This window comes from Aegilops tauschii, chromosome 3, assembly GCF_002575655.3.
Source record: "Aegilops tauschii subsp. strangulata cultivar AL8/78 chromosome 3, Aet v6.0, whole genome shotgun sequence".
NCBI classification, from domain to species: domain Eukaryota; kingdom Viridiplantae; phylum Streptophyta; class Magnoliopsida; order Poales; family Poaceae; genus Aegilops; species Aegilops tauschii.
Genome location: NC_053037.3, coordinates 581,798,583 through 581,810,487, shown reverse-complemented (window position 1 = coordinate 581,810,487; position 11,905 = coordinate 581,798,583). Strand labels below are relative to the sequence as shown.

The 11,905-nt window shown below is 42.0% G+C and overlaps 1 protein-coding gene and 1 non-coding gene across 2 annotated transcripts; both read left to right on the top strand.

The window, feature by feature from the left end:
• Positions 1-2,311: 2,311 nt before the first annotated feature.
• Positions 2,312-2,391, top strand: TRNAL-CAG (transfer RNA leucine (anticodon CAG)). The gene has a single exon. It is a non-coding gene; the product is annotated as a tRNA-Leu (tRNA).
• A 6,079-nt stretch (positions 2,392-8,470) lies between these two features.
• LOC141020736 (F-box protein At5g49610-like) lies at positions 8,471-10,162 on the top strand. The gene is made up of 2 exons (XM_073495676.1): positions 8,471-8,606; positions 9,639-10,162. Exons 1-2 carry the CDS (start codon positions 8,471-8,473, stop codon positions 10,160-10,162), a joined length of 660 nt encoding a protein of 219 aa, XP_073351777.1.
• Positions 10,163-11,905: the final 1,743 nt, after the last annotated feature.

Genomic DNA, 11,905 nt, shown 5'->3' with positions numbered 1-11,905 from the left:
ACATCCGGATTCATACTTGTGTTTGTCTATTTCTGAATCATGAAGGTTAGCCAGCTTGTCATGAAAGAAATTTGTCAGCTGCTGCCGGTGAAGAGAATCTTGACAGTTAGTCTCTTATCTTATGATAAAAGCGGTTCGGGCGGTGATGGTGCTGTTGCTTTGCATGCTGATGCAGTGGCACTAATCAACAGCAGCATTAGTTTAGCTGAACAGTTTGGCATGTCATTTACGAGACCAATTGTGGGACTTAGATGGAATATATGTATGGCAGGATGAGATTGTGGTCTTCACTGTTTCGTGAAGCAGCATTCCTTGTTAGACTTGCAAACTTTGAATGTCGTCTTGTGTTTAGCCCAAGGGCATGTTCTTCTCAGTACTCAATAGTTAGCAATCTAGCTGCCACGTGTCTCTGTTTATCAAACTGAAGAATTAACGATGTCTATTGGCTGTAATCATCGCTGAAATGAGGCCGTTTATCCACTTGTTGACTAGCAAGTTGCACCCAATTTCAGAAGAGCTTGGAGCACTACCTTTGTTATATTAAGTGATTACATTATAGTCACCTTTTCAGAAATGTTCTGCCACATTTCATTCTTCATAAATCCATTGCATCATTTGGAATATCCTGTTATGATTCCAGCTTCTTGTTGCGTCATTTGGAATTATCATTTCACTTGGGATGTAACCATTTTAAGGAATGAATACTATACTGGCACTATTCCTGTGGCAATTAGGATCACCTATGTATAGATGATAATGGACTAAGTAGGGCTGGTATTTGTGGTGCCTTTCTCACTGGTGTTTTTTTAACTGCAGTTTCTGCTTATTGATTTGACCATGAGGGATTACTTGCTGCTCACTGTATTCAAGAAACTATGGCACCTGATTTCCATCCCCACACAAGATAACTTACCTAAAAGATGTATTCTTATTAGGCTATGCAAGCAATCGGCTGCCATCTATCACAAAGAAAATATAGTTCACTGCCAGGTATGCTCGCAGTTCAAACTATGTATTGAGCTGTAGAGGACATCTATTGCTTGCTGCTAATTACCCCATATGGGCCCAAAAGGCAGTGTCAGTAGCACGAATCTTGGAGATATTGAATGGGCTAGATAACAGGGTGCAGTGCTCAGCTACAACTTTCCCTTGCTAGTTTGTAAGAATAGTTCACTGTCCGTTATGTCAAGGAAAATAGTTCATTGTCAGGTATGTCAAGGAAAAAAACAGTATACTCATGTGTTTCCTCTTGCACCACAGTGCATGTAGTTTGCAAGAAAGAAAGAAGATGAGTTGAGTCTGTGTGTGTCGGTGAGCTCATCAATTGTTGTGGTTGTCGACATTTTGTTCGTGGAGATGTGTGCGCAGGCCAAGTGCCTAACTGGTTGCCAGATTCCTAGTAGGTTTGTAAGGAACTGATGATCCGTGCAGTTGTTGGTCTTGTTATTTAACCTCCCTTTGGCACAGAGCACGAGGCTACCGATTCCTTGTACTTTCTATGAGCAAGCATGCTGATGCTCAGAAATTCAGGCCGTGACTGGTTGTTAGTTCTGTTGGCATCCTGTAGGGAAGTGATCATGAGCAAAGCCTTGCTGATGTTGTGGGTACAGTGAGGAATGGCGTTATTTACTTGCAGCAAAGGTAATGGTACCATTGGTGCCTTTGTCCAGAATTATTTCGTCTCTGCACATCCTGATTACCATGTGTGTGTGACCGTAATAAGGAAAAGGAAGGTAAGCAGAAGATGTATGGTGAAGCAAGGCGGCGGAGGATACATCAGACAGTTTCCCAGATGGAAAATGGTGAGGGGTGGATCAAGCTCAGCATTGAGGGCTGGCTCCTTTGTCGAACAGACAACTGGTCAAGGAGGTATAATAGGAGTATATGCATGCTTTAACATCAACAGTTGAGAAATGAAGCTGAAACCTGATGGGAGTTCTAAGGGGTGGAAAGCACCTGATGTTGGATGGACGCAGGCCTCCAGCTGAATATGTGAAGACATGTACTAACCATGTCGGTTGGTTCGTCACTACGTGTGGTTCATCACTACGTGCCTTGGTCCAGTTTTTTCATTTCTAGTAGTGGGGCGTTCGCCAATTGTGTGATGCAGACGCTTGTGTCTGTTGACAAAGATCCTAGGAGTAGCTGATAAAACGCATGTGCTTGCAGCCCCTCCCAGTTTATATACTACTCATGCATTGTGGAGAGTTTTTCTTCCAGGTACAACTTACTATTTCCTCTGGTTCACAAGATAGATGAAGCGTCTTACGCTAAATTATTTATTAAATAGAATATCTTATTCCTAAAAATTGTTGGGATGGCCGAGTGGTCTAAGGCAGCACATTCAGGGTGTGTTTCGTAAGGGCGTGGGTTCAAATCCCACTCTCAACAAATTAAATTTTCTTTTTCTCTAATAATTTTTTATCCTCATTTCCTCGATGGATTATTCTTTGTTCGAAACGTCCAGCTGTAAGTAATCCGAAATTGTTTCTTATGTTGGGCCGGAGTCATTCAGTTGCAGGCCCAGCTTCCCAAGGCCTCCATTATTTGCTTTCGGCACAATAGGAAAGGCTTTCTATCTTTTCCTTTCCTTTTTTTTCTGTCAATCGGGAAGCCTTGCTGAAGGCGAGAGTGAATTGGCTGGTCCAGGCGCGCGGAACCCCCAACTTCGTTTTTGTTTTGTTGTTTTCTCATGTTTTTGTTTTTTCCTTTCTTTTTTTATACTTCCAAATATTCTAAATAAATACTCCCCCTGTTCAAAAGTAAGTGTCTCAACTTTAGTACACCTTATTTTAGCGCGGAAGGTGCATATTACAAAAACACTTTACATCAAACATTGAAAACAATGTTGACCAAACCTTTGAAAAATGTTAAATGCCTATAGAGAAAATATTTCTCATGTATACTAAAAATGCATACAAAAAAAGAATTGGTGAGAAAAAAAAGTTGATCATGTATTTAAAAACTGTTAGTCAAGCATTTTTAAAAACAAGTATTTGAAAAATATTAATCGAGCATTCAAAAAATGGTAAATGTGTATAGAAAAAATGCTGACCATGTATTAAAAAATATAAGTCTTGTATTTGACAAATGTAATCAAGCATTTGAAAAAATTTAAATGTGTATAGAATTTTTTGACCATGTATTAAGAAAATGTTAATCTTATACCTGAAAAATGTCAATAAAGCATTTAAAAATATTGAATGTCCATAGATAATATATTGGCTATGTACTAAAAATATTAAACTAGTATTTGAAAGATGATGAACATGTTTTAGGAAAATGTATTACATATATACCAAAATAATTACAATCAATATGGAATAAAAGTAGACATAAAAATAAGTTTTCAAAAAATGTAACTCATGCATTTGCAAAATGTCAAGCATCTACATGAAATATTTTTTCTCATATTTAAGAAAAAATTGTTGAATGTGTTTTGAAATAGTTAACATGTGTTGAACAAAAAAAGAGGCAGATGAAAATCGACATAAAAACAAAGAAAAAGAAAATTACCATTTAAAAAATAAAACAAAGCAAAAGAATGAAAACCAAAGAAAACCAACGAAACGAATGCAAAAGAATGAAACCAAGAGAACCAAAAAAAGAAATAAGGAAAAACAAAGAAAAGCGATTAAAAGCAATAAAAATATCAGTGAAAACAGCAAGAAACAATTAAAAACAAAGAACAACAAAAAACCAGTGACAACTGAGAAAGAACAAAGAAAACCAGTGAAAACTGAGAAAGAAACAAAGAAAACCAACGAAAACTGAGAAAGAAACAAAAAAGCCACAAGGAAAACGAAAAAACAACAAAAACCATGAATAAATGAAAGAAAACTGATGAAAACAAAAAGGACAAGCAGAAAACCCAATGGAAAATAGAGAAGAAAGAAAAAACCGAAAGAGAAAAAAATGGATTTAGAAAACACTCGCTCGCGAGCGACCGTCGTGTGCCATCGATCGAAAAAGGGAGGGCAAACGGGCTGGCCCAAGTCTATGCGGGATGAAGATTTCCTTCGATGAGAGGAGCTATGGTCTCGCTATAAGCGAGCCATAGCTCTGCAGTGTCAATCTTGCTTAGAAAATATTTCGTACAAAAAGAGTTCTTAGAAAATAAAGCAAACTTTGCTTTCGGAGAACCTTTCTCCTAGTTCACATGTTGTTGAGAATGGTGAATGATGTTGTTGCTGCTTGTTTGTTGCTTGTTGTTGGTTGCGTCGCCTTTTTTTATTTTAAATTTTATGCTTGTGTGCAACCTTAATGGCTCGACTAAGTCTTTATAATGTATCGTTGCAAAGGCTAGGTATTAGTGGTATCCTCTTGATATTATTATATTGCCCTTTGTTGAAAAAAAAAACAAGGACTTGCACTTGAATTTTCATACTGCTTTGAGAAAACTCCTTCATGTATTGTGATTGGAAGGAACAAAAAAATTGGACATTTCTTGATAATATAGCTAAGTACACTCGTTTTGCTATGGATAAAACGAATTAGAACACCCAGAGTATTGCTACGGATAAATTTTGACTAGACTCGAACACAAAGTTAAGGCCCAACTTAGTCTCTAAAACGTCTTTGCCTTTGATTTTCATGGAATATATTCGTTGTTCGTAATGTCCAGTTGTAAGTAATACAGAGTTGTTTCTTATGTTGAGTCAGAGTGATTCAGTTTGACGCCCAGCTTCCCAAGGCCCCATTATTATTTGCTTTCGGCCCAATAGGATAAGCCCTGTGGCTTTTCCTTTACTTTTTCTTTCTGTCAATCTTTCTTAGAAAATGAAGCAGGTGTGGCTTTCGGAGAACCTTTCTCGTAGTTCACATGTTGGCGAGAATGGTGAATGATTGTGTTGTTACTTGTTTGTTGCATGTTGTTGGTTGCGCCGCCTTTCTTTATTTTTATTTTTATGGTTGTTTGCATCTTTAATTGCTGGACTAAGTCTTCATAATGCATTGTTGCCAAGTCTGGGTATTATGAGTGTCATTTTTTTTAGAACAGTAATGATTGTATTAATCAGGGTAGCTCATTACAATCCTGCTGGTCCATTCCACAACCAAACAGCAGTACGGGGGATCGAATGTCCCATTTGGGCTAACATATGATTAACTTTATTTCTACTCCTACTCACATGTGATATCACATGCTCTACAGGTGATCTGTTCTGGTCCGTCTCATTGATCATGTTGGTAGTAGTGGTGATATCAGTTTCCGGTATCAATGGTTCGTTGTCGCTCCACTCCAATGCAAGGGCAATTCCCTCCCTACATGCTTGTACATCCGCCTCAAGTGGGCTAGCGCAGGAAATAATGAACCTGCATGATGAATAGATAGTTGCCAGCACCCACGGTACCGTCTGACTCCCTCCAAGCTCCATCAACATTCACTTTAATCCATCCAGCAGGAGGCTTTGTCCAACGCTCCGGCAGCCGTGTGCAGGAACTCGGCGTGCTTCTCACCATGGATTGTCGGCGGCGTTGTCCTTAAGTTACCACCATTTTCCCTTTAGCCAGATCGCTATGGGGGTCTCATCTTGATATTATTATATTGCCCTTGGTCGGAAAAAAAAACAAGGACTTGAACTTGAGTTTTTCGTACTGCTTTGAGAAAACTCCTTCAGGTATTGTGGTTGGAAGGAACATAAAATGGCAACGGGAAAAGAGAAACTTGGATATTTATTTATAATATAGCTAACTAACCATCGTGTTGTTATGTATAAAACAAATTAGAACACCCAAAGTGTTTCGACAACTAAATTATGACAAGACCCAAACACAATGTTAAGGCACGACAACATCAGGCCTACACCAAACAGATGCAAGATCACAGGACATAAAATGTATACATTTACATTCGCAAGCTTGTTATGGAACAAAGATAACAAAACAAGCTTGCAGTAGAACGTCCATTGATGTTCCTAGAGTTGAAGAACCTTAGAGAGATGGCTAACACAACAAAGATTCCCATGGCGAGCAATACTGCTAGTTACTTGACCGTCATGCCTTGTTGAGTGATACGACCACCATTGTGTCCTTGGCAAGCATGTCCTGCAAGTTTCCCTCCAGGCTCCAACGTTGCTCCTCGGGACTCATCCATTATGTCTCCGAAATGCTGCACAATTTTTGCCTCAAACACGGCTCTCATCTCATCACAAGCATGCTTGCGTGCGGAGAGCATCGTCCGTATCTGTTGTAGGGCCATGTGCCCACATCTCCATGATTGAAAAGGAGTCCTCTTCTTGAATGATCTATATCAGCTCCTCTATGTAAGTCAGACATCTGGCCCACACTCTTATGCTTTTGATCTGTTCACTTTAAGGACGAGCCCGAGTCCATGATAACTAAATCCTAGAAGATGATGCCTAGAACATTGATGTGAAGAATGGAAGATGATGCCTAAAAGTATACCTTTCTTTAGTTATAATGAGATCTTGAGACACACTTATGGTTGTACCTCAACCCCTGCTTGTTTGAAGTTATGGTATGCCATTTTGTAAGAAACTAAGATCGAGAAATGATTTTGTGCTATTGCTATGTCATTTTGTGAGGGCTGAGAATTGTTTACGTATATGCTTATTTGATGTTTTGTCATTTTTGTGAGAATTTGAGAGCTTATTTGGTGATGTGCATTTATCCTATGTCACTTTGTGACAATCCAAGAGCTTTTGATGGTGTGCACATCTGCTATGTCATTTTGTGAGAGTTCGAGAGCTTATGTGAATTCTGGGCTATGTCTTATGTATACGTGTTGAGATAACCCGATGGATATTCATCAGGTTTTGACATGGGCATAATTTTCCGCCCATGGGTTTTTTTGTGGATAGACAGAGAATGACTTCATGGATTTGGGTATGGACTTGATTGGTCAACCCGAGACGAACCTGGCCCAGTGCCATCTTGAAATATGGAATGGACATCTATCATATCGCTTTAATTGTCTTCCAAAATAGTTTTGTATCACTTGTCCTTTTAGTAGTGTTGTTGGCATTTTAGAAGTGGGAAATTTATGGTAAAAAAAACATGCATTAGACAATGAATAATCAAAGAGCTTCTTCTGTTATAGAGCATAAAGAGCCATCTTTACTACTCCATCTACCTTGGTTTGTAAGTATGACCACTAATTTAGTCAACAAAATATGAGTTATATGCCACCCAAATCAAGATTCAGAAATAGATGTGGAAGAGGCAAAGGGAGGAGCGGGGTTGCAAATTATACAATTGAAATGTTAATATGATGATATATACATACACACAATATTTTAGTGACCATATTAATGATCAAAGCTTTCATTCAAATATCTGCGAAACTTATAAACCTGGCCGGAGAGAGTATTGCCTCTCAGAATGATCCTAGAGGACCAAGACTTTCGACTCTTGGGCTCTGTGATGCTTGAAATTTATCAAAAGTAATAAGAATAAAAGTTTAGAAATTTTAAAAACCATCCCACATGTACACTTGAGCATGCGCTACATATTTTTAAAAGTTAATTAATAATTTTTCTAGTTTGTTTGCTACACGAAAACTTAAATGTGTGGATGTATAATGGCGAGTGGTAAATCCATTATAGATTCACCTATTTATAGTTTGTGTCAGCTAATATTAAAGATTATTTTCTGTGTAAAATACTGTGTAGGTCCATTGTGAGCATCTGCATGCAAATTTATTTATTTTTAGGGTTTTTGAAAGCACGAAACATGAATATAATTTTGAACTTGCAAATAAACCTTGGTAAAGTTGCAGACATCAGTTACAATTATGGGTTTCACGGGCATCAGATTTGAGATTTGCCAATTATTTTCGCCCCGGATGCATTTGTTTGGGTGGTATATGAGGTGAATTTGGTCCGTGTTCCCTTCTTGCCGCTTGGATATCCCTCAAAAAATCCAGCCCCCCCCCCCCCCCCCCCCCAAAAAAAAGGAAAAGATTAAAGCGCAGGATTAGTTTATCTGCCCTCATCCTGCTACCCCGTGGATGCCTCGACCCCGAATGTGAACCTATTAGTATTTTCTTAATCTGAAATCTCATAGTTGTTGATTATAAATCTAGCGCAATAGAAGATTTAATTCGAGCTACTAACAAAAAAGCAAATATCAATTCCAAAGTTTTTTGGATCAGACGGGCGGTTGTTGTACAATATGAGAAAAAAATATTTGGAAAAAATATAAATGCAATAACACGTTTTTTTACTCTCCAACTACAATGAAACTTTTTTTTGAGACAAAGTACTGAAAAAACAAATATCAATTCCAAAGTTTCCGCATCAGATTGGTGCTTGTTGTATAAGATTGGAAAAATTATTTGAAAACAAATGTAATTGCAATGAAACTTTTTTTTTGACTCACCAAATACAATGAAACTTGGCAGGAGTATGATAAGACTAAAAACTGCTCAAAATTCAAAGCTGATCACAAATCTCTAGCGTGCATGGTTCTGACATGGTCCAGGCCAAGCCCAGCTTGTTTGAGAATGAGAATGGGAGATGGGCTCAGCCCAAATGCATCTGCAAAAAGACCTCCATCCGCCGCCGCCGCCAACTCACTACCAACACAGAGCACAGCTCCACCGCGGACCCAGAGCTCTCAGCCGGCGACCATGGCGGCGGCCGCAAGTCAAGATGGCAACGGGGACGAAACCCACCGGGTTTGGCCTTCCCAAACCCATCCCCACGAAAAATTCGGAAGCCCGTCCCCGTCCCCGTCCCCGTCACCGTACGCGGGGATAGGCTTTTGCCCGTCCCCTAAACCCATCGGGTTTTCTAAACCCACGGGAAACCCACGGGGAAATCGGCATATTTAAGCGAACATAAGGACTAGAGTTCTACCGCTTAGAACTAGAACTCTACGACTTGTGCTAAATGTTGATTCTGAGGCAGCCGTGCTGACCGGAGTTGCAAAAATATCACATGCTAGCAGCCTCAAAGTTGGATAGCGTGTTCCACCAACTTTCCACCAATCTAACACACTTAATTTATCTTTGGACAATGGAACTAGCTCTTCTTCCAAGTAACGGTCTAGCTCAGATTTCATCCTAAAAGATGTTGGCCATTTTGGAGCAACACGTTCATTGAAGAGTGACATAAGGAATGGTGCTTGCAAAGAAGAGAATGAGCAAGATGGTTGTCCATGATCATCATCACTCTCAAGATTTTACTCCTCGAATATGCTTATTGTAGTATTTTGAACGGGATGGCGGGTTTTGGGTTCAGGTATTGTTGAAACGGGTTTGAACCCGTGAAACGTGTCGGGTTTTATAGTTTACCCAACAGCAGCCCCGCGGGGTTAAAAAGACGCCCATCCCCGTCCCCTAATAGGGTAAAAACCCACGGGGACGCGGGTTTCGGGGCCCCATTGCCATCTTTAGGCACAGCGAGGGGTTGGTTTGGCCTCGACGCTGGGGGTTGGGCTGTGTGGCTTTGGGCTGGGCCGGGTCAATGCATATGTATTTTACCGGGTTTTGTCGGGTTTCGGGGACGGAGACTATCGAAACGGGTGTAAACCCATGAAACGTGTCGGGTTGTAAAATGTGCCCAATAACAGCCCCGCGGGGATGAAAAGGTGCCCATCCCCGTCCCCTAATAGGGTAAAAACCCACGGGGACGCGGGTTTCGGGGCCCCATTGCCATCTTGAGCCGCAAGTGCAGCAGCATCGCCTCCTCCACACCATGGCCTCCCGGATGAGATCGTCATCTGGGAGATCCTCGTACGCCTGGCCCCCATAGCCCTCCTCCGCTGCCGCGCCGTCTGCCACGCCTGGCGCCGCGCCACCTCCAACCGCGACTTCCTCCTCGCCCACCATGGCCGGCAGCCCAGCCTCCCCCTCCTCTACGGCTACAACTTTGTCGGCGACAAAATTGGGTCCCTAGACATCATCCCCTTCGACCACCGGGCAGGGGTCGCCCCCACCGACCAGCTCCGGTCCGTCGCAGAACTTCGACGCGCCTTCTTCCGTCCGTTGGCCTCTTGCGACGGCCTGGTCGTCCTCACCATGAACTACGCCCGCTTCATCATCTGCAACCCGGCAACTCGTCAGTATGCTCCACTTCCTCTGCTTTCTGACTTCATTTTCTTGGGTATGTACCCGCACGGCCCTACGGGCGAGTACCGGTTATTGCTGGGACCTGAAGCTCAAGATGGCTGCTATGTCTACACATTGTCAACTCATTAGTGTAATGTTATGTTGCAATTCATTCTTCCGTGTGTGTTCATTGCATCTGGTTAGGTATTTTAATTCTTCTGTTATAAATCCATCATTGCTGTTGCATTGTTTGAAAGTACTCCGTATCTCTTTAATGGTCAGGCTTAGGTCCCAGATCACACACTCCTCAGTCACTCTTAACTGCACGATCATGTTCCTTTTTTCTCTGTAACTGTTGGAAGGCCATGTTGAGTACAGCACATGTGATGTGCCATTTCTGCATGGTAATCTGCTCAGCCGCTCACTTCACTTGTAGGCTACTCATGGTTAATTATCTCTGTGTGCATGCCCCTTCGGACTTCTGCCCTGTGTTTGTGATAAATATTCGTACTGAAGACCAAAATAAACCAGAGTGCGTGTTACAGTTTACATTGTCGATTCAGTATGAAGTTTAACACTTGGATAAATGTATCTCAGTGTGTCTGCGATTTGAAACCAGCGAACATTCTCTTCATCCTAAACTGTGGGTGCGAGGCATACCGCAGCGCTACACTATTGAATACTTTTTTATTTTTTGAGAATACAACAGTATATATAGATACTCAAGTAGGAAGGCTACACCCAGCCTGCATCAGTTATCTTAATCTGTCTGGGACCCTTGCAATTAGCAGCACTTCTCCGTTTTGTCTCGCCTGGGCAGCCATCTCATGGGCCAGAGCGTTGCATCTCCTCCCGGAGAAAACAGATAGGGCCTCCTTGATGTCTTGGATCACTCCATAGCATGTGGCAAGGCTGGTTATATCCGAGTTCAAGTACTCATTCACCCATTTGCAATCCATCTCCAGTGTCATTGGTCCCTGTAAACTTTGGCCAAGCTTCTTGCACACTGCCCAAGTCAGGGCACTTCGACAGGTACACTCTGCCCAGGTGATCTCTGGCCACAGCGCCTGCCCAACCCCGTCCGCTGTCCTGTTGAAAACTAGCGTCCATATTCGATTTAACCATCCCTTGAGCCGGAGGAACCGACTGCACGGATGTTAATGCTGGCTCGATTGATTCCATGGGTCTCGACGGTGCCAGCTTTTCTTTCCCCTTCCATGAACTCCCCTGCAGGCCAGCATCTGCAGCATCTTCCTCGAGCCGCATCAGGTAACTAACAGACTGATGGACCGATTCTTTCCCAAGGCTGTGAGCACAATCATCACGGAGATACCAACATCTCCAGAGCAGCAATAAAATTCTTCTCCTCATGTCCTCACATTCACTTTGTCGAAAAAATGTCCTCACATTCAGTGCTGAGGAGCATCTGCCGCCAATCAGCGCCGGTGTACCTGAAAGAAAGTTCTTCGGGGAGCTCCCAAACTTCTCTCATTGAGTTCCTGAGGGCCTTGCTATTGGTACACTCAACTACCGCATGGAATTCCGTTTCCTCACCATTTCCACATATATTGCAGGTAGAGTCAAGCTCAAGGGTGCGCCTAAATTTGTTCTGCTTTGTGGCCAGGGTGTTAGTCGCAACCCGCCAGCCAAAAATCTTTACTTTTGGTGGGCGGGGCGCTAGACTTCCAGATGATATCCCATATGCTCCTCTCATTTGGCTCACTAGAGGAGCTGGACGGGATCTGCCGCACTTGTCCATGGATAGAGGCGGCCAATTTATAGGCACTTCTCACAGTGAAGATGCCATTCCTCTCATAGTGCCATGCCAGGCGGTCCTCTGCTGCTGAGGATGGAATGGGGATTTTGCAAATCTCATCTGCATCGAAACTATGA